A 25650-nucleotide genomic window follows, 5' to 3' on the forward strand; every position below is an offset into this window, starting at 1 on the left:
CACTTGGATAGAATCTCTTTTAGGTTTTTTCGGCCCGGGTTATAACACTTTGGAAGTGGGGGAAAAGGCTAAGAGAATTTCCACCTCAAAGTGCCTCTTGTGAGTTAGATCCCACAACCTCATGCTGAGATACAAATATTGCTACTAGAAATTGGGGTTTGAATCAGACTATTAATAAGGTTAAATTACACATAATTTTTCTCACTAGTTTTCTTGTCTCAAAAGTACATCTAAATTTATGCTTTCTCTGGGCACTACTCTGTATTTATGTAAGTTATTTGTCACTTCTTTTTGTTTTGTCAGATTTGTTTAAGTTAATTAATTGAAAATTTGCAAATTGAATCATTTTTTAAAAATTGCAAATTACAGTCCAAAAGTTGTTATAAATCGTAAATTGCAATCTAATTCAAAATTTTCATCGGTTTGCGTGTTGATAAATGTTCGATTAAGGTTTTAGCGGTCGTTTTAGCTCTTAAGGGTCCAAATCAAGTTCGGAATGGGCAAAAAATTAACGTAAATGTCTTGTATTTACAGTAAAATGGCCCCTAAAACCTTAACTGGATATTTTTCGACATGTAAACCGATGAAAAAATTGAATTGAGCTGCAATTTATAAGATTTTTTGGGTTGTAATTTACAATTTTTTTAAATGAATGTTATTTATAAAATACAAACTTTAAATGGCTACGATTGGCAAATTTTCCTTAATTAACTAAGAAAAGTCATAAAATTAAAGTTTTTTATCCTCTCTCACTCTTTATACAAACTTGTAACTCGCTTGCTCTTAGAGCTGTCAATTCGGGTAAACGGGTTAGGTTTGGGTCAGGTAAGAGTGAGTTGGTCAGCTCGGGTCGGGTCAATTCAGATTAATTCCTTAACCTATCCAGGTCAGGTTTGGGTTGGGTCATGCTTCTTATCGGGTTTAGGTCGGGTATAGGTCGGGTTACATTCGGGTCGGGTGAACAATAGGTCAAGTCATATTCGGAGTCCGGTGTCGAAAAGCCTTGAGAATTTAGAAAATAAATCTCAGAGTCATATAATGTCATTTGGAACCATATATGATCATTATATGTTGTCATAAATGTTCGTGGTAGGCTTGACTGCTTGAGTTAATGAAATCGTTGCAAGTTGTAAATCGGTAAATTGGTCGTTTAAAGGCAAATTTGATGGTTCCACCCACCCAATTGGACTCCCGGAAGGTATTAGGGACTAAGGTAAACATTTCGGAAATTTTTATTTCCAGGCGAAAAAAAGTTAAAAAATTCCAAAATTGAAGTCTAATTTTCACGCTTTTTTAGAAATTTTGGAGGTTTCGGGCCCAATGTCGAAAAGTTTAGAAATTTTAGGGATTACGTTTCGGGGTCATATAATGTCGCTTAGAACCATATTTGATCATTATTTGTTGTCATAAATGTTCATTGTAGCAGGCTATGAAATCGATGTAAGTTGTAAACCGGTAACTCGGTTGTTTAAAGGCAAATTGGATGGTTACACCTAGCCAGGTGGACTCCCAGATGGTATTAGGGACCATTGTAAACATTATAGCAATTTTTAAATCCGGGCGAAAAAAAAGTCAAAAAATTCCAAAATTGAAGTCTAATATCCACGCATTTTTGCGAAATTTTGGAGATTTCGGGGCCCGGTGTCGAAAGTCTTGAAATTCTAGAGGATAAATCTCTGGGTCATATAATGCCGTTTGGAACCATATATGATCATTACATGTTGTCATAATTGTTCGTGGTAGGCTTGAGTTAATGAAGTCAATGCAAGTTGTAAATCGGTAAATTGGTTGTTTAAAGGCAAACTGGATGGTTCCACCCACCTAATTGGACTCCCGGAGGGTATTAGGGTCCATGGTTAACATTTAGACAATTTTTATTGTCGGGCGAAAAAAAGTTAAAAAATCCAAGCTTGAAGTCTAATATCCACGCTTTTTGAGAAATTTTGGGGATTTCAGGGCCCGATGTTTCTCTTGAAATTTTAGGAAATACATCTCGGGGTCATATAATGTCATTTAGAACCATATATGATCATTATTTATTGTCATAAGTGTTTGTGGTAGGCTTGAGTTAATGAAATCGGTGCAAGTTGTAAATATGTAAATTGGTCGTTTAAAGGCAAATTGGATGGTTCCACCCATCCAATTGGACTCCCGAGGGGGTATTAGGGTATATGGTTAACATTTCAGGAATTTTAAATTGTAGGCGAAAAAAAAGTGAAAAAATTCCAAAATTAAACACACGCATTTTGCGAAATTTTGGTGGTTTCGGAACCCGGTGTCGAAAAGTCTTAAAGTTCTATGGGATATATCTTGGGGTCATATAATGTCGTTTGGAACCATTTTTAATCATTATATGTTGTCATAAATTTTCATGGTAGGCTTGAGTTAATGAAATCAGTGCAAGTTGTAAACCGGTAAATAGCTATTTAAAGGCAAATTGGATAGTTCAACCCACCCAATTATACTCCCGGAGGATATTAGGGACCATAGTAAAAATTTTGGCAATTTTTATTTCCGAGCGAAAATAATTCAAAAAATTCCAAAATTAAAGGCTAATTATCCACGCTTTTAGAGAAATTTTGGAGGTTTCAGGGCCCAGTGTCGAAAATCCTAGAGATTTTAAGAGATACATTTCAGGGCCATATAATGCCGTTTGGAATCATATTAATCATTATATGTTGTCATAAATGTTCGTGGTAGGCTTGAGTTAATGAAATCGGTGCAGGTTGTAAACCGGTAAATTGGTCTTTTAAAGGCAAATTGGATGGTACCACCCACCCAATTGGACTCTAAGAGGGTATTAGAGACCATGATAAACATTTAGGTAATTTTTATTTGCAGGCGAAAAAAAGTCAAAAAATTCAAAAATTGAAAGCTAATATCCACCTTTTTGAGAAATTTTGGAGTCTTCGGGATCCGGTGCCTAAAAGTCTCGAAATCCTAGGGAATACATCTCAGGGTCATATAATGTCGTTTGGAACCATATGTGATCATTGTTTTTGTCATAAATGTTCGTAGTAGGCTTGAGTTAATGAAATCGGTGCAAGTTGTAAACCGGTAAATTGGTCGTTTAAAGGCAAATTGAATGGTTTCATCCACCCAATTGGACTCCTGGAGGGTATTAGGGATTAGGGTACATTTTGGCAATTTTTATTTCCAAGCGAAAAAAGTCAAAAAATTCCAAAATTGAAGGCTAATTCTACGCTTTTTGAGAAATTTCGAAGGTTTCGGGGTCCGGTGTTGAAAAGAAATGAGATTTTAGGGGATACATCTCGGGGTCATATAATGCCGTTAGAAACCATAAATGACCATTATATGTTTTCATAAATGTTCGTGGTAGGCTTGAGTTAATGAAATTAGTGCAAGTTGTAAACCGGTAAATTGGTCGTTTAAAGACATATGGATGGTTCCACCCAGCCAATTGGACTCCCGAAAGGTATTAAGGACCATGGTAAAAATTTCGGCAATTTTTATTTCTGGACGAAAAAACAGTCAAAAAATTCAAAAAGTTAAGGCTAATATCCACGTTTTTAAAGAAATTTTGGAGGTTTTGGGACCAGGTGTCGAAAAGACGTGAGATTTTAGGGAATACATCTCGGGGTTATATGACGTCGTTTGGAACCATATATGATAATTATATGTTGTCATAAATGTTCGTGGTAGGCTTGAGTTAATGAAATCGGTGCAAGTTATAAATCGGTAAATTGGACGTTTAAAGGCAAATTGTATGGTTCCACCCACCCAATTGGACTACCAGAGGGTATTAGGGACCATGTTAAACATTTCGCCAATTTTTATTTTCAGGCGAAAAAGTCAAAAAATTCCAAAATTGAAGGTTAATATCCACGTTTTTTGAGAAATTTTTTAGGTTTCGGGGCCGATGTCGAAAAGCTTTGATATTTTAGAGAATACATCTCAGGGTCATATAATAGTGTTTTAAACCACAAATGATCATTATATGCTGTCAAAAATGTTCGTGGTACGCTTGAGTTAATGAAATCGGTGCAACTTATAAACCGGTAAATTCGCCATTTAAAGGCAAATTGGATGGTTCCACCCACCTAATTAGACTCCCAGAGGGTATTAGGGACCATGGTAAAAATTTCGGCAATTTTTATTTATAAGCTAAAAAAGTTTTTTAAAAATCCAAAATTTAAGGCTGAAATTTTAGAGGTTTTGAGGTCCGGTGTCGAAAATCCTTGAGATTTTAGGGAATAATCTAGTGGTTATATAATGTCGTTTTGAACCACACATGATCATTATATGTTGTCATAAATGTTCGTGTTAGACTTGAGTTAAGGAAATTGGTGCAATTTGTAAACTAGTCAATTGATCGTTTATAGGCAAATTGGATGGTTCCACCCAGCTAATTGAATTATCGGAGGGTATTAGGGACCGTGGTAAACATTTCGGCGAAAGAAAGTCAAAAAATTCCAAAATTGAAGGCTAATATCCACGTTTTTTGAGAAATTTAGGATGTTTCGAGGCCCGGTGTCGAAAAGGTTTGCGATGTTGGGAATAAATCTCGGGGTCATATATATATGCCGTTTGGAACCATATATGATCATTATATGTTGTCATAAATGTTTGTGGTAACCTTGAGTTAATTAAATCGGTGCAAGATGTAAATCGGTTAATTGGTCGTTTAAAGGCAAATTGGATGATTCCACCCACTTAATATGACTCCCGGAGGTTATTAGAGACCATTGTAAACATTTCGGAAATTTTTATTTACAGGCGAAAAAAAGTCGTAAAATTCCAAACTTAAATGCTAATGTCCACGCTTTATTAAAATTTTTGGAGGTTTCGGAGCCTGGAGTCGAAAAGCCTTGATATTTTTGGGGATACATCTCAGAGTCATATAATGTCGTTTGGAACCATATATGATCATTATATGTTGTAATAAATGTTTGTAGTAGGCTTGAGTTAATGAAATCGGTGCAAATTGTAAACCGGTAAATTGACCGTTTAAGGCAAGTTGGATGGTTCCACCCACCCAATTGGAATCTCGATGGATACTAGGGAACATGGTAAACATTTCGAAACTTTTTATTTCAAGGTGAAAAAAATTCAAAAAAAATTCCAAAATTGAAGACTAATCCACGCATTTTGCGAAATTGTGAAGGTTTCAGGGCTTGGTGTTGAAAACTCTTAAAATTCTAGGGAATAAATCTCGGGGTCATATAATGTCGTTTGGAACCATATAAGATCATTATAAGATGTCATCAATGTTCGTGGTAGGCTTGAGTTAATGAAATCGGTGTAAGATATAAATCGGTAAATTGGCCGTTTAAAGGCAAGTTGGATGGTTCCACCCACCCAATTGGAATCCCGAAGGGTATTAGGGACTATGGTAAACATTTTGACAATTTTTATTTTCGAGCCAAAAAAAAGTCGAAAAATTCAAAAATTAAAGACTAATATCCACGCATTTTGCGAAATTTTGAAGGTTTCGGGGCTTAGTGTTGAAAAGTCTTGAAACTATATGGAATACACCTTGGGTCCATATATAATGCCATTTAGAACCATATATGATCATTTTATGTTGTCAATTTGTCATCAATGTTCGTGGTAGGCTTGAGTTAATGAAATCGGTGCAAGTTGTAAACCGGTATATTGGCCATTTAATGGAAAATTGGATGGTTCCACCAAGCCAATTGAACTTCCGGAGGGTATAAGGGACCATGGTAAAAATTTTGGCAATTTTTATTTGTGGGCGAAAAAAGTCAAAAAATAAATAAAATTATAGACTAATATCCACGCATTTTGCGAAATTTTGAAGGTTTCGGAGCTCAGGGTCGAAAAGTCTTGAAATTTTAGGAAATACATCTCGAGGTCATATAATGCCGTTTGGAACCATATATGATCATTATATGTTGTCATTAATGTTCGTGGTAGGCTTGAATTAATGAAATCTGTGCAAGTTGTAAACCGGTAAATTGGCTTTTTAAAGGCAAATTAGATGGTTTCACCCACCCAATTGGACTCCCGGAGGGTATTAGAGACCATGATAAACATTTCGACATTTTGCCGGCGAAAAAAGTCATAAAATTCAAAATATAAAAGCTAATATCAACGCTTTTTGAGAAATTTTTGAGGTTTCGGGGCCCGTTGTCGAAAAGCCTTGAGATTTTAGGGGATATATCTCAGGGTCATATAATGCCGTTTGGAACCATAAATAATTATTAAATGTTGTCATAAATGTTCGTGGCAGGCTTGAATTAATGAAATCGGTGAGAGTTGTAAATCGGTAAATAGGTCGTTTAAAGTCAAATTGGATAGTTCCACCTACCCAATTGGACTCTCAGTGGGTATTAGGGACTTGGGTAAACATTTCGATAATTTTTATTTCCAGGCGAAAAAAAAGTCAAAAAATTCAAAAATTGAAGGCTAATTATCAACGCTTTTTGAGAAATTTTGGAGTTTTCGAGGCCGGTGTCTAAAAGTTTTGTAATTATAGAGAGTACATCTCAGGGTCATATAATGTCGTTTGGAACCATATATGATCATTATTTTTTGTCATAAATATTCGTGGTAGGCTTGAGTTAATGAAATCAGTGCAGGTTGTAAATCGGTAAATTGGTCGTTTAAAGGCAAATTGGATGGTTCCACCAAGCCAATTGAACTCCCTGAGGGTATTAGGGACTATGGTAAACATTTTGGCAATTTTTATTTCCTAGAGAAATAAAGTAAAAAAATTCCAAAATTAAAGACTAATGTCCACGCATTTTGCGAAATTTTGAAGGTTTTGGGGCTCGATGTTGAAAATTCTTCAAGCTATAGGGAATACATCTCGGGGTCATATAGTACTATTTGGATCCATATGGGATCATTATATATTGTCATAAATGTTTGTGGTAGGCTTGAGTTAATGAAATCGGTGCAAGTAGTAAACTGATAAATTGGTCGTTTAAAGGCAAATTGGATGGTTTCACCCAGACAATTGGACTCCCGGAGGGTATTAGGGACCATGGTAAACATTTCGGCAATTTTTATTTTCGGGTAAAAATCAAAAAATTCCAAAATTGAAGGCTAATATCCACGCTTTTTGAGAAACTTTGGAGGTTTTGGGTAGAGATGTCAATTCAGGTAAACGGTTTGGGTTTAGGTCGGTAATAGTAAGTCGGGTCAATTCAGATTAATTCCATAACCTATGCGGGTCGGGTTTGGGTTGTGTCATGCTTTAGTCGGGTCACATTAGGTCATACTTCTTTTCGGGTTTGGGTCAGGTTTAGGTCGGTTATATTCAGGTCGGGTGCACAATAGGTCAGGTTTAATTCGGGCTTTCACGGGTTAAAACGGTTTAGGGTAATTCTCGGGTTCGATTCGGGTTCGGTTCAAGTCAATAATTTGTGAGTTAGAATTAGGTCGGGTCATTCTTGGGTTTGAGTTGGGTTTGGTTCAAGTCAATAATTTGCGGGTTATAATCAAGTCGAGTCATTTTCAAGTCGGGTCATTCTCGGGTTCAAGTCGGGTTTGGTTCAAGTCAATAGTGGGTTATAATCAGGTTGGGTCATTTCCAAGTCGGGTCATTCTCGGATTCAATTCGGGTTATGTTCAAATCAATAATTTGCAGGTTACAATCAGGTCGGGTCATTTCCAAATCAGGTTATATTTGGGTTCAACTAACTATAAATAGATAATTATCATTTTTATCAATCTAATTATTCCCTTTGACTATAATATATATATATATATATATATATATATATATATATATATATATATACTAGGGAACTATAGTCTATAATTTAGGAAGCTAATTATCTCCTTTGACAATACAACAAATATATACTATATTTAATTCTTAAATTTGAGGATGATGCTTCTTTCTTTTGCTGGCTTGGACCTACTTGGTCTCTCTAGACAAAATGCTTTGATCAACAATAATAAGGTGGTCTAAATTGCATTTAAGGTGATTTGAATTCGGGTCAGGAACAATTTCAGTTGAATTTAGATCGGGTCAATAATAGGTCGTGTTGATTTCGAGTCGGGTTAGTAACAGATCGGGTTGAATTTTTTGGTCAGGTTAGTAATAGGTCTGGTAAAATTCGGGTCGGGTCAATAACAAGTCAGGTTGAATTTGGGTCAAGTTAATAAGAAGTCGGGTTGATTTCGGGTCGGGTTTTAAATAGGTTGGGTTAAATTCGGGTCGGGTTGAATTTAGGTCAGGTTTGTAACAAGTCGGGTTAAATTTAGGTTTTGACGGGTTAAAACGGGTTTGGGTCAATTTTGGTTCAAGTTTGGTTCTGTTCAGGTCAATAATTTACAGGTTAAATTCGGGTCAGGTAATCTCCAGGTCAGTTCATGTTCGGGTTTGGGTCTCACATACTCGGGTCTACGGATGGCTTCAGGTCGGGTCAGGTCGGGTTTTGGTCACCATTTTTTCAGGTTCAGATGGTTCGGTTAATAATCGGGTTTGAGTCGGTATTTCAGGTCGGGTCAACTTTTAACAACTCTACTTGCTCCCTTTGTCTAGTACATCTTAGTGATCTTACACAAGTTTGTCACGCTTCTTTTAAAAAAAACCAACTTTGCTCTATGGGGCATTACGGAGGGGGCCCATTTTATCAACTTGATCAACTGACAAAATTGTAAAAACAAAAATATCCTAGTAATATGACATTTTCGTAAATATATTAGCAAATTGTGACTTTGTGATACCCATATTAAATACAAAGTTGTGTTATTTATAGTTTTGCTATTTTTGTTTTGAAGGTGATAAACTTGTACTTTCTCACGCAATAGAGGAATATTTAATAGCACCCTGTATAATCAAATTTTATGTTTTAATCATAAAAGTCAAATATGTTATGGATAGAGATACTTATGATTATCATTTTGTCAAACATGACTAGGCATTATCTAAAATTAGGCAATCCACCTAATTCGATAACAATTTATGGTATTTTAATTACTCCATTTATCCTAAACTTTACCAATTTCATTAACTATACAATGTTGTCCACTAAACAATACTCCGTACAATACTTAATTACTTACATAGAGTATAATACGAGTTGACCAAACAATACTTACGGCGTATAATACGAATATATACCAAACGTTGCTATACTTATGCAAGTACCTGCGTATGCGCTGATCTAATCACAAATTCACAAGAACATATAGTTAAATAATGTCTGAATGACCTCAATATACATACGTAATCTTGAGGTTAAGCTTAAGCATAAGAGAGTAGGTGATTCATATTTCATGCCATAAAAACCAAGGGTTTATGCAAATTTGGGCGAACATAGTTACCGTACTTATAAAAGGGGGCGCCAACACCGGAGTCGGAAACCCAGAAACTAAGCTCAAGAGAGAGAAAAATGGAGTCCATTTTCGCCCCCACCTTGACTCAAGCCACCTTTCTCTCTCCTCTTTCGCCGCCATCGAACGACGTTTCTAGCATCCCTAATCTCTCTCATTTCTCCTTCTCCGCTAGAAACTTCGCCGCTCCTTTCTCTCTCAAGGTTTCTCTACTTTCTCTCTCTTCAATTTCATTTCAATTGATTTTTTTTTTTTGATGTTTTTTCGATTTGTTTTGTGTTAATTTGATGGAATAGTACCGTGCTCTGATTTTCATTTTTTTTTGGTGTAATTTGTGTGAAATTTGAGGTTTTAATAATTGATTATTACAAGTAAAATGATGTAGTACGATTTTTAATTTTCATCAATTTTTTGGTGTTGAATTTGTTGAACAGGTTCAGAAGCAATTAGCTATTGCTCATAGCAATGGTCGAGCGATTAATTCGGCGAAATGCAATGCTACATTGTCAGATACTCTTAGGTATACCTTCGTTTTTTTTTTATATTTGTAGTTTTGCTTTGAGAAAACAGATAATTTGTACTTAATTAGGAAAATGAGGTTGTTTAGTAAAGTTTATAATTTGGAGTGAGAAAGTTACTTTTCTGCTGGAACTTTTGTGATTATTTTATACTATGTGGAATCGTAGTTATGATACTTTATTTTTCGTCGAATTTTGTTAATGACATGTGATGTTATAAATTATTAATCCTTTGGAATTTTCATTTTTTTTTGAAATTAAAGGAGGGAGAGAAGAGAGGGAGGGGGATGGAATATATTAAAGAAAAATTGAAAGGAATTTTTATTATCGTCGGAGATTTGGAGGCTATCTACATAGGGATGTCAACGGGGCGGGGCGGGGCGGATTTTGGCATTCCCATCCCCATCCCCGCCTCACATTTTCATCCCCATCCCCATCCCCATCCCCATGTCGGGTCTGAAAATAATCCCCGTCCCCGCCCCGGCGGGTCCAACTCTAAAACCACCCCCGCCCCATCCCCGTCCCCGCCCCATACCCGCCAAACCCCCACCCCATACCCGCCAAACCCCCGCCCCATCCCCGCCAATTCCCCGCCCCATACCCGCCAACTAAGTATTGAGAAAAGCAACTGTCTTTCAAGTTTCAAGTGTCAACTGAAACCCTGCAGACTCCATAGTAGACTAATGAAAAAGTAGCAGTGCATACAAATCCCATTAACTCAAATCCAACAAAAACCACTGCAAGATCAACCATTTTAAAAATAACCATTTTAAAAAAAAAAACACTAACTCCAAATTGTCCAAAGTCCAAATATTAAAAATAACTACAAGTCTACAAATATTCAAATACATAACAAGAAATTCATTAGGCCTTGAATTATTCGGTGCAAAGTCCACTTGTTCCAGAATCGATATCACATGTTTCAAATCCTTCCTCTAATTCTCCCACTAATTTAGCATATTCATCATCCTTAAATTCTCCACAATCTGCAAATACAATGTGAATTAATTAAAATAAATAAATAAATAATATTATTAATCAAATAAAATTTTAGCTATTTACTTTTAGAAGCAGCCCATATCCAATTTTGAGTACACATCAAAGCTTCTACAGCTTCCGGTAAAAGCCGACTACGATAAGGATTAAGAACCCGACCACTTGTGCTAAATGCGGACTCTGATGCAACAGTAGAAACAGGAATGCTCAATATATCTCGTGCTATTTGCTGAAGAATGGGATATGTGCCTCCATTTGTCTTCCACCAGTTAAGAATATCAAAATCTTGGACTAGAGGCACATTAGCAGCATCTAAATACTTATCCAAATCTGATATATCATGACTTGAGTCCTTATCTTGTTGTAAAAATTCAGCAAATTCTTGCATAAAGGTCTCTTCATTGGATTTGCTACTACTACCCAAATCAAAATCTTGTTGGTTGCTACTACCTTGAGTTTTACCCATCTTAGACCCATATTCATCAACCAATCTTCGTAGAAGATCACTAATTCTACGAACCTCAATTTCAAAGTCATGCTCATCAAAAATTTTTGCAAAATAAAAGCGAATAAGAGCCATTTTGTATCTAGGATCTAGTATTGTTGCCACTCCCATTAAGCCATTCACACTAGCCCAATACTTGTTATATTTTTGTAACATAATGTCGGCCATTTTCCTTACATAATCATGAGGAGATAAAAGCCAACCAGAAATAGCAATTCTCAAAGCACAAATTTTAGGAAAATAAAGATTGGCCGTAGGGTAATTTGTTCCTGAAAAACTAAGGGTAGTTTTACTAAACACTTCCAAATGTTCACATATTTTCTCAACTTTTTCCCAATCTTCAGGGGTCGGTGGATTCTTATATAAATTATTACGAGCACTTAAAACAACAAACACTTCTTTATAACTAGTAGCAATAGAAAGCATTTCATAAGTAGAATTCCACCGGGTTTTGCAATCAAGTGCTAACTTTCTACTACACTCAGGAGTTATTTGCTTAGCCACTTGTTCAAACCTTTGTACTCTCTTATCAGAAGCAGTCCAAAACACAACACTATCCCTAATTCTTTGAACACCATTTGATACCACAGCACTTAAACCATCTTGAACAATCAAATTTAATATGTGAGCACAACAACGCATATGAAAAAAATCACCTCGCAATAAAAGTGAGCCATATGGAAACACTCCTTTCAAAATTTCCATCATTGCATCATTAGTTGAACAATTATCCACGGTTATAGAAGACAACCTAAGATCAAGATTCCATGATTGAATGCTTTCTTTCAAAGCATCAGCAAGAACCTCAGCAGTATGAGGGGCGGGGACATATAAAAACCTACCAAAACCAATGAAAATAACATATATTATTTGTCTATTCAATACTATTGTGGATATATGGGCTCATTATTATCATCCATCATCACAACTTATAATTCTTATGATTTTAAAATTCACACAAAAAACTATAGCAATACAAAGACAACCAAAAAAAAATAAACAAGTTATAAGTAACCAGAAAACAATACCTTATGATCCGACTTTGCAACTTCCATGTATTATCAATAAAATGTGAGGTGACCGCCATATAACCTTTTCTCTGGTTGTCAGCTGTCCACATGTCAGTAGTTAAGGCAATCTTACCCTTTGCTTTCCTCAACAAGGTTGCAACATTCTCCTTCTCAAGCTCATATCTTTTCATAATATCTTTTCTAGTTGTGTTGCGAGACGGCACTTTAAATCCAGGTTGGAGTGTGTTGCTATATTTTCTAAAACCAATATGCTCAACCATGCTAATTGGATACTCATGCAAAATAATCATCTCTGCCAAGTCTCTTCTTCCATCTTCTTGGTGGAATTCGTAAGGAGCCAATGTCATCGTGTCATTCTTATCATTCAAGTTTTTTTTTGTACCAAACATTCTTGTTTGTCGAAGATCTTGACATACTCTCTTTGGACATATTTTTATATGATCTTTCAAATGAGTAGTTCCTGCTTTTGACCCACCAGCAAGTAGCTTGGAGCAATGGTTGCACTCAGCTTTTATCACATCCCCAACTCTCTTTCTCTTAAAATCAGACCACACTGCCGAAGTATGCCTACTAGTAATTGGTAGGAGAGAAGGATCGGAATTAGTCTCTAGAGGACTTTCATCATCATCTATTGCAATTGGAGTATTACTAGCGGAAGTGGGAACACTAGCGTTATTTGACATCTCAGACAAATTCTCCCCTGTAAAAATTAAATAAAGACAATTAATGCACTAGACATATTGACTACAGTATTGAACACATTTGACATCTCAGAAATTATCCACCCTTGAACACAACACTTGGCCCTCTCTAAGGTATCCAACGTCATTAGTGTAGTATCAAGAGACTTATTTTGTGATCACTCATCATTTGTTCAACAGCATATATAATTAATACTTCAAATTTTGTTTTGTAATCCAAACAACAGTAACATTCCAAACAAAGATTGTGGCATTGCACCAACATATTACATGTACGTACACACCATCAAACTAGTGATGGATCACTAATTAAACTGTTGCTGTTTTGCTACTCATATATACTCGATCCCTGGCCTTCTAAATAAGTCCCTTGACACAATTAAACCAATAATGAAGCAAATCATATGAACTTAGCTTACAATCACAACAACACCACACAAATGCAACAATTAGGAGTGTTTCAAGAATGAACCAAACCAAATTACAAATTAAAGTCACACCGAACAGAAATCAACGGCAACAAATGTTCTAATTTATAGCAAAGTACTAATGTAAAATTGTTAGAATGGTAATTTAAGGAGGTGTATATGAGCAATATGGCAATTGAAAAAAAAAAGTTCAATAATTGCATTAGATTGAAAGTATCATACAAATATAACACGAAACCCTAGCTCAATCAAATGAAATATTGAAAACCGCAATCGAACAAATCATAAATAAAAGACGATTCACATACTTTCAATCGAAAACCCAATTAAGAAATTCTTAATTGAACATATTGAATTAAGAAAACTCAAAGATAATAATGCGAAAACGTTTACCTAAATTGAATGAGTTGCAGCCTTGCAAGATCGAGGTTGAAGAAGAAGGATCGAAGAGATTTGATTGCAGACGAGGACCACGAGGTTGAAGAAGAAGGATCGAAGAGATTTGATTGCAGACGAGGACCACGAGGTTGAAGAAGAAGGATCGAAGAGATTTGATTGCAGACGAGGACCACGAGGTTGAAGAAGAAGGATCGAAGAGATTTGATTGCAGACGAGGACCACGAGGTTGAAGAAGAAGGATCGAAGAGAGGGGTTTGAGGCTTGAGGAATGAGGCAGTGAGAGGAGAGAGTGAGGCAGTGAGGCTAGGGTTTTTGTTTTGAGAAGAAGGTAAGTGGGTTTCGTGTCTTATGCGGGTATGGGGTGGGTATAAAGCGGGTATGGGTCGGGTATGGAGTGGGTCAGGCGGGGCGGGGCGGGTACGGGGTGGGTCAGGCGGGGCAGGGCGGGGCGGGTATGGGGCGGGTCTGGGCGGGGCGGGTATTACATAACAACCATCCCCGCCCCATCACCCATGGCGGGTATGGATTTTAGACCCATCCCCGCCCCGCGACCCGCCAAAGCTAGACCCATCCCCGCCCCATCGGGGCGGGGATGGGGCGGGTCTCCTACTAGACCCGCCCCAGTGACATCCCTATATCTACATCTCTAGACTTCAACTGGCACTTTTAGTGCGCCTCGTGCCTTTTGAAACAATGCACCAAGTTTGGGGAATGATTAATTGTACTAATGTAGGGTGCCTTATATTTTCCGAGAAGCCTTCTTTTATAATTTACAAGCATAGATTATATTGCACCTTGTACTTATTCCAAATCAACAACGTGAGTGTTTTATCTTAAGAATTGACTATGTGAGTGTGGACTGTGCGGTATTGTTTCTTTGTGCTGGTCTGCTGGATGATATGCGTATTGACAATAGTTTTTCCTTTTGGGCTAAATGACAGAGAGAGTGAGATATGAAGACTCAGTTTTTTTTTTTCTTTTTTTTGCCCATAAATGGAGGTTCTCTAAACAATACAAGTATATAAGTATACTTAAACTGAAAGCTAGAACTTCTACTAGCCACTTTTTACTCTTCTCTTATACAAGCAATTACTTGATGAATTTATAGTTTAGACAGTAACATTGATGATGATTGCCATGCATTAGTTTCGTTATACTAATCTTCATCACCTATGCAGCCAAACATCCCCATTAGCCGACATTGATTGGGACAACCTTGGATTTGGATTTTTGCCTACTGATTACATGTATGTTATGAAATGTGCTCGAGGTGAAAGCTTCTCAAAAGGTGAATTAAAGCGATATGGAAACATAGAAATGAGCCCTGCTGCTGGTATCTTAAATTATGGGCAGGTGGGTATTATTAACCCATTGCAATCTGTACTACGTTGCTATACAAGAATAAGGTTGTGTGTGCTATATTGTATGTTGATCTACCTTAAATTATGTCCCCGAACATTTGGAAATGAATTCTTATTGACTGAAGTCATTTGAATTTATTGATTGTAAAAATTTGACTATGCTGGTTTTATTTTTTCTATGAGCTTATAATTGATCATACCTGGCTGAAGATACAATTTGCAAGAAAGACACTAGTTGTGTGTGATCAGCTTAAGGATCAGTGGTGGTACGGTAACTTGTGAAGTACATTTTCAAGGCTATAACATTGGGGGTTTGAATGTTTGTCTTCTTCAACTGGTGTAGGCTTTGTTAGTAATTTTATAATGTCTATTTTCATTGAGTTCCATACCTAATGGTGCTTGAATACTTTGATATGTTGTTCTTTTTATGAACTTTAAGATTCTTTTAAATAGTATTAATTCTAATTAGCTTTGCTGGTTTTGGTCTAGTAAATTATAAGCAAGTGAAGACTGGTGTTTAACTAGCCAATTAGGGTTGTAGTACCTCCCATTGGCTTATATGATGATTTTAATTTGTCTTTGCTGTTGTGGGGTTCCTAGGAGTTTAGGACCATTGTTGTGTAGTGGGATAGGAATGCTGTTATTTTGGTGAAGGCTCATTGTTTATTATTCCAGGTTCCTCTTTATTTTGTTGAGGATGGGTGGTTGGTGAGGTTCCTTTTCTAATAGGCCTGCTTAAACCTCTCAATGATTCTTTTTTAAGTTTAATTGTTACTTATAGTAGAACTGGGATATGTGAGAGTGGTTTTTGTGCGGCCCATATTGGATTATTGCTGTAGTTTTTGTCTTTTTGTTTTAAATGCTTTGATTCATTTATCCATGATTGTGGACATCTGGTATACATGTTTATGTTGCTAGCTTGGTGTTGACTAATTTGTAACTTTTTGGTTTTTTTATTTTCCTAGTATATGAGGACTTTCTTAGGGACCGCTTGATATCATTTTGCAGATTTAGTTTTTTGTTATTCAATAACAGAAAAAAAGAATTTAGTTTTAAATTTTCAAAATTTTCACAACAAATTTTCAGATTTCCTTCAAATATGGAGAATGTATCATTTGTGCTTTCTGCTTTGTATGCTATAATTGTACTCAAATCAACGGCATTGACAATTATAGACATTTTAAAGTAATTGTTGTAGGAGCACCCTACCGTGAGATAAAAATTATCGCTGGCACTATTTATCTACTTTTGTTTGGCATGACAACTCTAATTGTATATTCTAATCTACTGCAAATACTCTTAACTTTCTAATCGGATAAAACATATTTATATAGTAAATTCAAAGAAGCATACAACCTAGAGATACTTTCATGTATAGATATTTACCTCTTGAAGGATTAAATGAAATTGACACCAAAATGTATCCACCGAGAAAATCAGCTGTAGTAGACCTGAAACAAGAGAGAGAGAGATAAAAAGAACTACAATCAAACAACTACAATTAAATAATCAGGGAAGTTGTATATTTTTGAGGAACTTGAAGTTTGTTTTTAAGAAGCCGATGTTATGGATGAGGTATATACAAATTAAGTCTTTTTTTTTAGATTATTTGTTTGGAGGAAGGACTGATTGTTAGAGCTGTTGGACAGGAAACAAGGCTTTAGTATGACTTCTTTAAGTAATTTTAATCTTAAAGTAGAAAGTATGAATCAGAAAATGAAAATTTTCAGAATTTGACATTAAAGTAAAAGAGTATGAATAGGATTCTTAGCTCTGTGGTGTTTGCTAGGAGGATCTTTAGGAAAGAGGCAGAGCATCCAAGGGTACATGGTTAGTGATCAAGATACCATTTTGGTGAGATTTCTTCTTTTCAAGGGTGTGTCTTAAGTGAGGCTTTTGGGGGATATTATCATTCCCTCTATTATTTTTGGGCCTATTGTTCTTTACAATTCTCACATTAGTATTGTTTGTGTTATTAAGACTAAGTCTACTTATACTTAGACCTCCCATGATGTTGATACACTTAATATTTAGTAGTTGTTGTCTTCTATACTATGCATGAAATAGTGATCAAGCTCTATTATATAGGCCTGATAGGGTTTAGGGATCTTTCTCCTGTCTTCTTGATAAATGTTTAAAAAGGCCCGCCAAGGCGCAAGGCGTTAGGGGTCATGCACTTATTTTGGTCTAGGCGAGACAATTTTGATGAGGCACATATAGGCGTGCCTAGGCGCACTATGGGGCAGCTTAGCGCTCTCCCCAAGGCACATAGTTTTTTTCAGAATTTTTTTTATTGTTTATTATATGCATTTCATTTCAATGAGGTGCACCTTAGGTGCAAGGAACTCTGAAATGCCTTGTGCGGCTTTAGCCTTTTTATACATTGGTCTTGATGGGCTAGAGGTTTTGCTGAACAGAGAAAGTTTGGGATGCTAGCTTGGTAGCTACCAGGTAGCTGATAAGGCTAGATAAAGTAGGCTAGAAGACGTTCTATGTAGTTTGGAATCTGTGACAGCTTATGACATTAGTTTTTCAATTTGTATGGATACGGTGATGGAGCTCTTTGCTGGTAGAGTTAGCAAATTTAAGGTTGCTTGTTACAATCTTTCTTTTGGGTCATGGTGGATGTGCGATCTTGAAAATGGTTAGGGAAGTGTTTGAAAAAGTGCCCAAGGCACTGTGGCGCCGGGGGGTAAGAGATTAACTTGTTCTCGGCAAGGCGTTTGTGTTTAGGCTCAGGTTAGGCACGTGAGGCGCAGCAAAAGCGCTTGAGCTGCACCCAAGGTGCATCTGAAGTTAACTTCTGCCATTAAAAAAAAAAAAAAAAAAAAAAAAAAAAATTTGAGGCGCACTTGTTCATATATTACGCCTCACTTCAAAAAGGTTCTCCGAGGCACGCCTAGGCACAGCAGAACCCATCTTGCTTTACCGTGCCTTGAGCTTTTTTATACATTGGGTTAGTGATAGTTTTCTTTCTCTCTTCCTTTTCACTTTAAATGCAATTCCATTGAATCTTAAGATATTTAAGAGTGAAGGAAGCTTAAGTTTTGGTTTTCAAGCTCTGTACTTTTTTATTATATTCATTGCATCATTCTCAACAGTCTCAAGTTTTAACAAACTTGCCACCTGAGCTACCTTTTATGTAACACACCTTCGTGAGCCTTTCCTTAATTACCCTTGGGAGTATGTTGGAAACACGTAGTCACGTCTTGCATATGTGATTGTGATTGGAGGCCTTGGACAAGTCATCACATCAAGCCTTAGCTTTATAGTAAATATTATTGTTCATCTAGATACCTTTTTGCTGTCTCCAGTCTTTCTTGACTTGACTTGACTTCAACTGATGTTCAGCATGACTGGGTTTTATTTCCTCAGTTTTTTTTAGAAATATATAATCCTTTGTGATCCCTTGGCTTTTATACATTGAAATTTCGTCAGTTAACCAGCAAAATTCCCAAAGTTTAAAGTCTTCTTTTTCTTTTTTTGGCTATGCGCCTTGACAAAGCTCCACCCTCAGATTTATCTTGGCCTAATTTTATTTTTTCCTTGGGATGTCTTTTAGATGTTAATTGTATGTAACTACTACTTCTATTAACAAATGTTGAAGCAATAACAATAAGCAGGAAATCAGAACTAGGGAAGAAGGAGGCTGATTGATTAATAAAGGTAAACTTTCTTACAAGGGTGGCTTGAGGCCACTGCTCTCTTAAGGTGGCTTTAGGTCACCAATCTCTTGATTCTAATACATCCAACAAGCTACCCAAGCCAAGTCCTTCTACCCCCTTTTTATATGTACAAGCAGCCAAAAAGAACAACAGACAAAAGCTGTCATAGATACGCCCACCCTTCTCACAATGCATCACTCAATTGTTGCGGCACTGAATTTGATGCTGCTCCATTACCTCTCCTCTTAACGGCTCCTGGTATCCTTTCCTGCTCCTCCTGGTATATGTAATGATGCCACGAGGCTGAGTATAATTTGTTACATTGTAGCATGATTGTCTCTAGCTTCCTTTCCTAAGATTTAACTCTTTCTTGTTTGTTATCAATCTTATCATGCCCTGCTGATATTTCAGAAGAGATTAAATTCAATCTTGATAAATCAGTCTCTCTTATTAGCCTCTTGAAATTGAGACTTGCTCAATCATCATACCACAAGCCACAAGGTGTCTTACTGTCTATATGTGGCTGATGTTTTTCTTTGATAGTATTGCCACCTTGTTTATTGGTTTTGTTATGTGATTTATGTGACCAGATGTTATGTTTTTTTATGACTTCACTTTTTGATACCTTGTATGCTCCTAAGTATTACATGTCTTCAGGGACTATTTGAAGGCTTAAAAGCTTACAGAACACAAGATGGTAATATTGTGCTTTTTCGTCCGGAAGAGAACGCGTTGCGGATGAGAGCTGGTGCAGAGAGGATGTGCATGGCTGCACCAACTGTTGAACAATTTCTGGAAGCTGTTAAAGAAATAGTTTTGGCAAATGAACGTTGGGTACTCCGCAGTTATTCTTTCTGTTACAAATCATGTGCTTGTACTATCATAGTTCAATTGTTCGATCTATTTATTCATTACCTTTAGCAAATTTTCTGGTATGTCTAATTTCAGATCCCCCCTACTGGTAAAGGTTCTTTATACATTAGGCCATTACTCATGGGTAGTGGTTCAGTTCTAGGGATTGCACCAGCCCCTGAATACACCTTTCTGATCTATGCATCACCTGTTGGTAACTACTTTAAGGTTAGTTGGTGATTCCCCATTTCCTAGAATTCATTTTTACCTGTATTGCTTACAGCATTCTATTTCTCACATGTTAGCCTTATATATCAGGAAGGCCTTGCACCCATAAATTTGGTGATTGAGACTGATTTTCACCGTGCTAGTCCTGGTGGAACTGGAGGAGTCAAAACTATTGGGAACTACGCAGCGGTAATACTGCTTTTTTTTTTTTTTTTTTTTCCTCTCACGCCTTCCCTCCCCAACACTCCAGTTAATTAATCCCCATGATTTATTGACATGACAAGATCTGGACTATTTGGAATTTTGGATAATTTTGTTGATTTTTTATAAGGGATGTGATATAGTCTTTTCAAATTTATAAAGTAATTGATTGATGAGCCTTCAGCAGCATTATATTCTGTCACTGATGCGTCTACTTTATGTACATTTCTTTGTAACTTGCAGGACTTAGAATGCTTACCAGTTAGATGGGCTAATCTGCTCCTGACGTGATATTGATTAATTTATTTTTCAATCACTTACCATTTGTAGCTATATTAACAGGTTCTGAAGGCTCATACTGCTGCTAAAGCCCAAGGTTATTCTGATGTACTATACCTGGACTGTGTACACAAAAAATACCTGGAGGAGGTGTCGTCTTGTAATGTATTTGTTGTGAAGGTATGCAGTCTGGAATACGTATGCTATTTTTGTTTTTTTTTTGGTTTTATCCTTTGTTCTTTTTGGAATGTTATTTTTTCTTTCCTATTTTTTTTTTTTTTTTTCTTAAAAGCTACCCTTGACTCCATTGGCTCCATCGTTTATGTGTGGAAAGTAGAACAAAACAAATGGAGAGAGTATTAAGCTGAGTGTACATTCTGACATTTCTCAGTTTTTCTGTCAAGCTTTTCCAACTTAGAAGTCATTGCATATATGTGATACTGTGAAGAGTGAAGAAGGTTTAGTCACTAACTCATATAATTCATTTATCTATATAGGTGCTGAAGGAGCAACAGTCATGTTATAAAATATAGCCAATAAGAACATTTGCTGCTAACTTAAAAGGATTCTTTACAAATGTACTAAGCCCATGTTTTATGACAATAAAATCAATTGCCACTAACTGAAGGAGCTGATTTCCCCGGAGTATAATATGTACTAAGAGCCCATGTTTTATGGCAAATCTTGTACAAATATTCTTTTTGTGTTTGTTTTTAATCCTCAATTTTTCTTTTCATTTAAATCATTGTGAAGAATCAATAAAAAATGGTAATTGGACTGACACATTTGTCCAAATCATAATGTGAAATAATTAAAATGGTTATGGGACTGATAAATTTTATCCAAAAACACATTAATTGTCGACACAAATTTGAACTCTTCAACCCATCTGACTTGAGGATGTTGCAAAAGCCCATCCCAAATGTCATGGAGCGTGTATGTTGCCTTTATGTTTGTTTGACATATTAATCCAATGATGTATCACCTGGTAAGCATTTTATGCTTTGTACTGATTTGTAGAGTGACCTTGATAGATTTGCTTTTATTCTAATTTTCTTTTATATTTGTGAAGTAACTGGTGAAATTGCCCTTGTTTTATTTTGCAGGATAATGTGATATCTACTCCTGCAATTAAGGGAACAATTCTGCCTGGCATTACGAGGAAAAGCATTATTGATATTGCTTGTAGCCTAGGTTTTGAGGTACTTATTCAATTTGGTTATGATCTTCCTGTTGTGTATGGCATCTTCTTTCTATTTTAGCCAATTATCGATGATTGGGCAGATGATGAAGTGTAATGACTATTACTCTTTGCGTTAATAAGCTTGAGATCTAAGGGCATGAATTATTGAGCATTGAGCATTTTCATACAAATATTCATTGTCTAGGTTGAAGAATAATACTTCCTTGGTTGACAATGATTCCATATGAAATTTGATTTTTCAATATGTACTGTTGTATCTTTTTGTTAAGGAAAATTTGCAAGAAAGAACCTTTTAAAATGACTTGTTTGTAAGAAAGGACCTTATATAAAAAAGTGACAGATTGAGACCTTACTTCAAAAAAAAGTTGTGAGATGGGACCTTATTTCGGGAAAAAAATCACAAATTGGGACCTTTTGATGGATTTTGGCGTGAAGAAGGTGGTTTTTGGGGGTCTGTAGGATTTCAGCGAGGTGGAGGTGGTATTCGGGGGTTTGTGTAGGATTTCGGCGAGGTGGAGGTGGTTTTCGAGGGTCAGGGTAAGATTTCGGCTTGGTGGATTGGTTTTCAGTGGTTCGGTGTGGGATTTGAGTGAGGTGGAGGTTGTTTTCGGGGGTCGGTGTGGGCTTTAGGCGAGGTGAGGTTGTTTTCAAGGGTCATGGTGGGATTTCGGCGAGGTGGAGGTGGTTTTTGGGGTCAGTGTGGGATTTAGGTGAGGTGGAGGTGGTTTTCAAGGGTTAGGGTGGGATTTCGGCGAGGTGGAGGTGGTTTTCGAGGGTCAATGGCCGGATTTTGTTAAAAGGTCCCATCTCACAATTTTTTTTTGAAATAAGGTCCTAATTTGCCACTTTTTATTTTTTTTTTTTTTTTTTTTTTTTTTTTTATATAAGGTTCTTTCTTACAAACAACTCACTATAAAAGGTCCTTTCTCGCAAATTTTCCTTTTTTTGATAAATTAAAGTATTGCTTGGAGATTATTGCTGATTTTACGGAGGAATGGGTGGCCAAGCAGTAGATGTTAATATAATTTGCTTGATCAAGTTTTTGGATATTTAAGGCTGCAATTAAAAGTTGTATATTGTGATGGCATAATTAATTATGTTGGACTGTAGAACATTTGTCATATCCTTTTTTTTTAAGGGTCGTTTGTCATATCCTTTCTCTCTTTGTTTTGTGTTATCGGATTAATGATATATTGTGATTGATTGCCTGTCCATAGTTGAATTTGTTCTCTTGTTTTAGGATATTTATCGAGGGATCAACTAACATTTCTCCAGTTCTGTAGATCAGTTGTCATGCTTTGCTAGTCATGTCATGTCTTTATGTTTCCGGCTAAATCTCAGTGGATTTATGTAGGTTGTGGAGCAGCTTGTGCCAGTGGATCAACTTCTCAGTGCTGATGAAGTATTTTGTACCGGCACAGCAGTGGTGGTATCGCCTGTTGGGAGCATTACACATAAGGGTAAAAGGTAACACTCACACCAATGTTTCAATCGCAGTATGATTTCATGACTAGGCGTAGAAATTGAGGGAGTAGCAATATGTTTTCATGGGTAATCTGCTAACACTAGAAATATAACTCTTAACCCCCCTCTTTTGTTAATTAATACGGAGTACTTTGTATATTTTAATCATTACCAAAAAACCAATGCAAGCAACGGTATACTGATGCCTGTTACAAAACTCAAAAACTCACAATATTTCACAATATTCACAACACACTATGGTAGTGGCATTAGTTTTCCTCCTAATTTCTAGAAAGGTTTTGGCTCTGGAAAGTCAGGAAACAATAGTGTAATGTGGAATGTGGATGGTGATCAGCTGATCACCCGTTGTTTCAACGATGATCTCATGGTTTCAGAGAGAGATCCACAAGAACACTGGAACCAACTGGCACTCTTATTTATTTTGTGTCAAAGACACAGGTTCTTGCAAAGCAGATGCAGCAAACTGATTCTGCTAAAAGTCTTTTGCAGTCTGCTACTGGCAGATTTCTTACTGCTGTTTGGCATAACCTCCTCAGTGCTAAAGCAGCTGCATCACCTTTTAGATACTTTCTACTTGAACGCCTTAATCCCATAAGTGGGGTCAGCTACGTGATCCAACTTGAGGACTTCCCATCCTAATACTACTCTCAATCATTGTGGCTCATGTATAGCGATGTAACAAAGTTTTACACTGGCTGTCACTGGCCTACTTAGCTTCTTATTTATTAAGGCTTGGGACTAATAGCGGGAAACCCACTGGTGGAGTTACCTTCTAGAGTTCTAGCCTCTAGGTACTAGTAAATATACAAAAGAGATCCTGCTAATTCAAATTCAACTCATTAAAAATAGCAATGTAGTTGCTTGCTCATTTTTTCACCGTTAACCAAACTCCAAACATCAGGGATTGTTTGATTATTCCAAATATTCTCCTCCATTGAATCTTGTTAATTTTTCCTTTAGTAGTAGATACTTGATTCGTTGTCTTTATGAGAATCCCTTTTACTGTAGTATATTGAAGTTACTATAGGTATACCTATACTAGTTGGTTTTCCCAAACTAAGTCTTTTCTCAACATTAAAAGCAATAAAAGAATAAGTAGCTCCCTAATCAAATAAAACTTAAATTGGGATAGAGTTAACAGACAATGTACTAGGCACCAAATCATTAGAGTTTTCTGCATCCTGTTGGTTTACATGGTACAACTTTCTTGCCGCACCATCCTTAATCCCACATGAACTTCCGTTTCCTCCCTTGTTGCCAGTTTATTGCATGGATTGATTCCCTTTAGTAAACCTTAACTTTGAAAGCCAATTTACATGATCAATCCAGAATATGTCTCCAATTTCTTAAGGACCTTTAAGATAATAACTGATCATAAGTTGTTTTCCAGGACTTGACATTCAAGCCTTAGCTCTTGCAGTAGTTTTACGAATTAGTGGCCCACATTTCCTAGTGGTGTAAGTCTCATGGAGGACAATGGGATCCTAAATATTAAAGAGGGACTCTCCTTTCTGTAATTAAATGCAATGTTTATAACATCAAACCCACTCAAAGCATATGTAACTCTTACTTAGGTTTGCTTCTAAATCTGAACTAGAGGATTCAGAAATTCCTGATGAATGATAACAGCTGCACAAATATGCTGTCGCCTCCAAATAAATGTAAATCCTCATAAAAATTAAGTAAGGCTCATTTAGCTTCCCCTGCCCATTCTCTTTTGGAGTGTTCCACCTGACGTGGATACATGAGCACCACTGCTTGATTGAAGAGTCCAAACATCCTTGGTACTAAGGAGTAAAGCTGTGAATCAGAAGCAATCTGAAAGCTTTACTACAAAGAATTCCCACACCTGGTTTCTTGGTAGTATAGTATTATATGTGAATTCAATAGCTATAAGCTGAAAATCAGGTTCTTGGAGTGGTTTAGTGGCATCTTATTTTTTGGATAATTGCACTGAATTATAAGCTGAAAATCAGGTTCTTAGATTGGTTTAGTGGCATCTTATCATTTTTTGGATAATTGCACCAAGTTACAATAATTTCGTCTACAGGACATCCTTTGGAGATGGTAAGGTTGGACGTGTGGCGCAGCAGCTTCATACTGCGCTTACTAGACTACAAATGGGTATTGCAGAAGATAATATGGACTGGATTGTCAAACTTAAGTGAAGATTGTTGTTGTTTTTTTTTTTTTTTTTTTTTTTTTTTTTTTTTTTTTTTTTGTTGTTGTTGTAACTCATTGTACACCATGCAAGGGGGGATACTATATGTTTCTTCAGCGTTAGTGTGGTAAATTGTCATTGTCTGGTTACATATTATCTATCAAGTTCCAAGCAAATTACTTGTTTTATTTATTTATTTTATTTTATTTTTTTTTAATGCAAAATGATCTGATGCCTACCTCCTTTTTGGATAATCTAAAATACACCATGTCTCATAAAGATCAGCAAGATGGTGAAAGTCTCTTAATTAGTTGTCCCAAATTATGGTTAAAGTTGTTTTAGAATGATGTGTAAGTGGTAATT

At 36.4% G+C, this 25650-nt stretch overlaps 1 protein-coding gene across 1 annotated transcript; it reads left to right on the forward strand.

The window, feature by feature from the left end:
* The first annotated feature begins 9129 nt into the window (after window positions 1-9129).
* Window positions 9130-25479, forward strand: LOC110722530 (branched-chain amino acid aminotransferase 2, chloroplastic-like). Its single transcript, XM_021901801.1, has 10 exons — window positions 9130-9476; window positions 9708-9793; window positions 15030-15204; window positions 19535-19711; window positions 19826-19957; window positions 20048-20146; window positions 20501-20617; window positions 21544-21639; window positions 22996-23108; window positions 25177-25479. Exons 1-10 carry the CDS (start codon window positions 9333-9335, stop codon window positions 25292-25294), a joined length of 1257 nt encoding a protein of 418 aa, XP_021757493.1. The 5' UTR covers window positions 9130-9332; the 3' UTR covers window positions 25295-25479.
* Window positions 25480-25650: the final 171 nt, after the last annotated feature.

This window comes from Chenopodium quinoa, unplaced genomic scaffold (assembly GCF_001683475.1).
Source record: "Chenopodium quinoa cultivar QQ74 unplaced genomic scaffold, ASM168347v1, whole genome shotgun sequence".
In the NCBI taxonomy this organism is placed as follows: Eukaryota; Viridiplantae; Streptophyta; class Magnoliopsida; order Caryophyllales; family Amaranthaceae; genus Chenopodium; species Chenopodium quinoa.

Bases quoted from the DNA above. Each gene is read 5' to 3' on its own strand.
- LOC110722530 (XM_021901801.1), top strand. From the start codon at position 9,333: ATGGAGTCCATTTTCGCCCCCACCTTGACTCAAGCCACCTTTCTCTCT. The intron at 21,640-22,995 runs GTACTTATTCAA...GGATTTATGTAG, and splicing joins CTTGTAGCCTAGGTTTTGAG to GTTGTGGAGCAGCTTGTGCC. The intron at 23,109-25,176 runs GTAACACTCACA...TTTCGTCTACAG, and splicing joins ATTACACATAAGGGTAAAAG to GACATCCTTTGGAGATGGTA.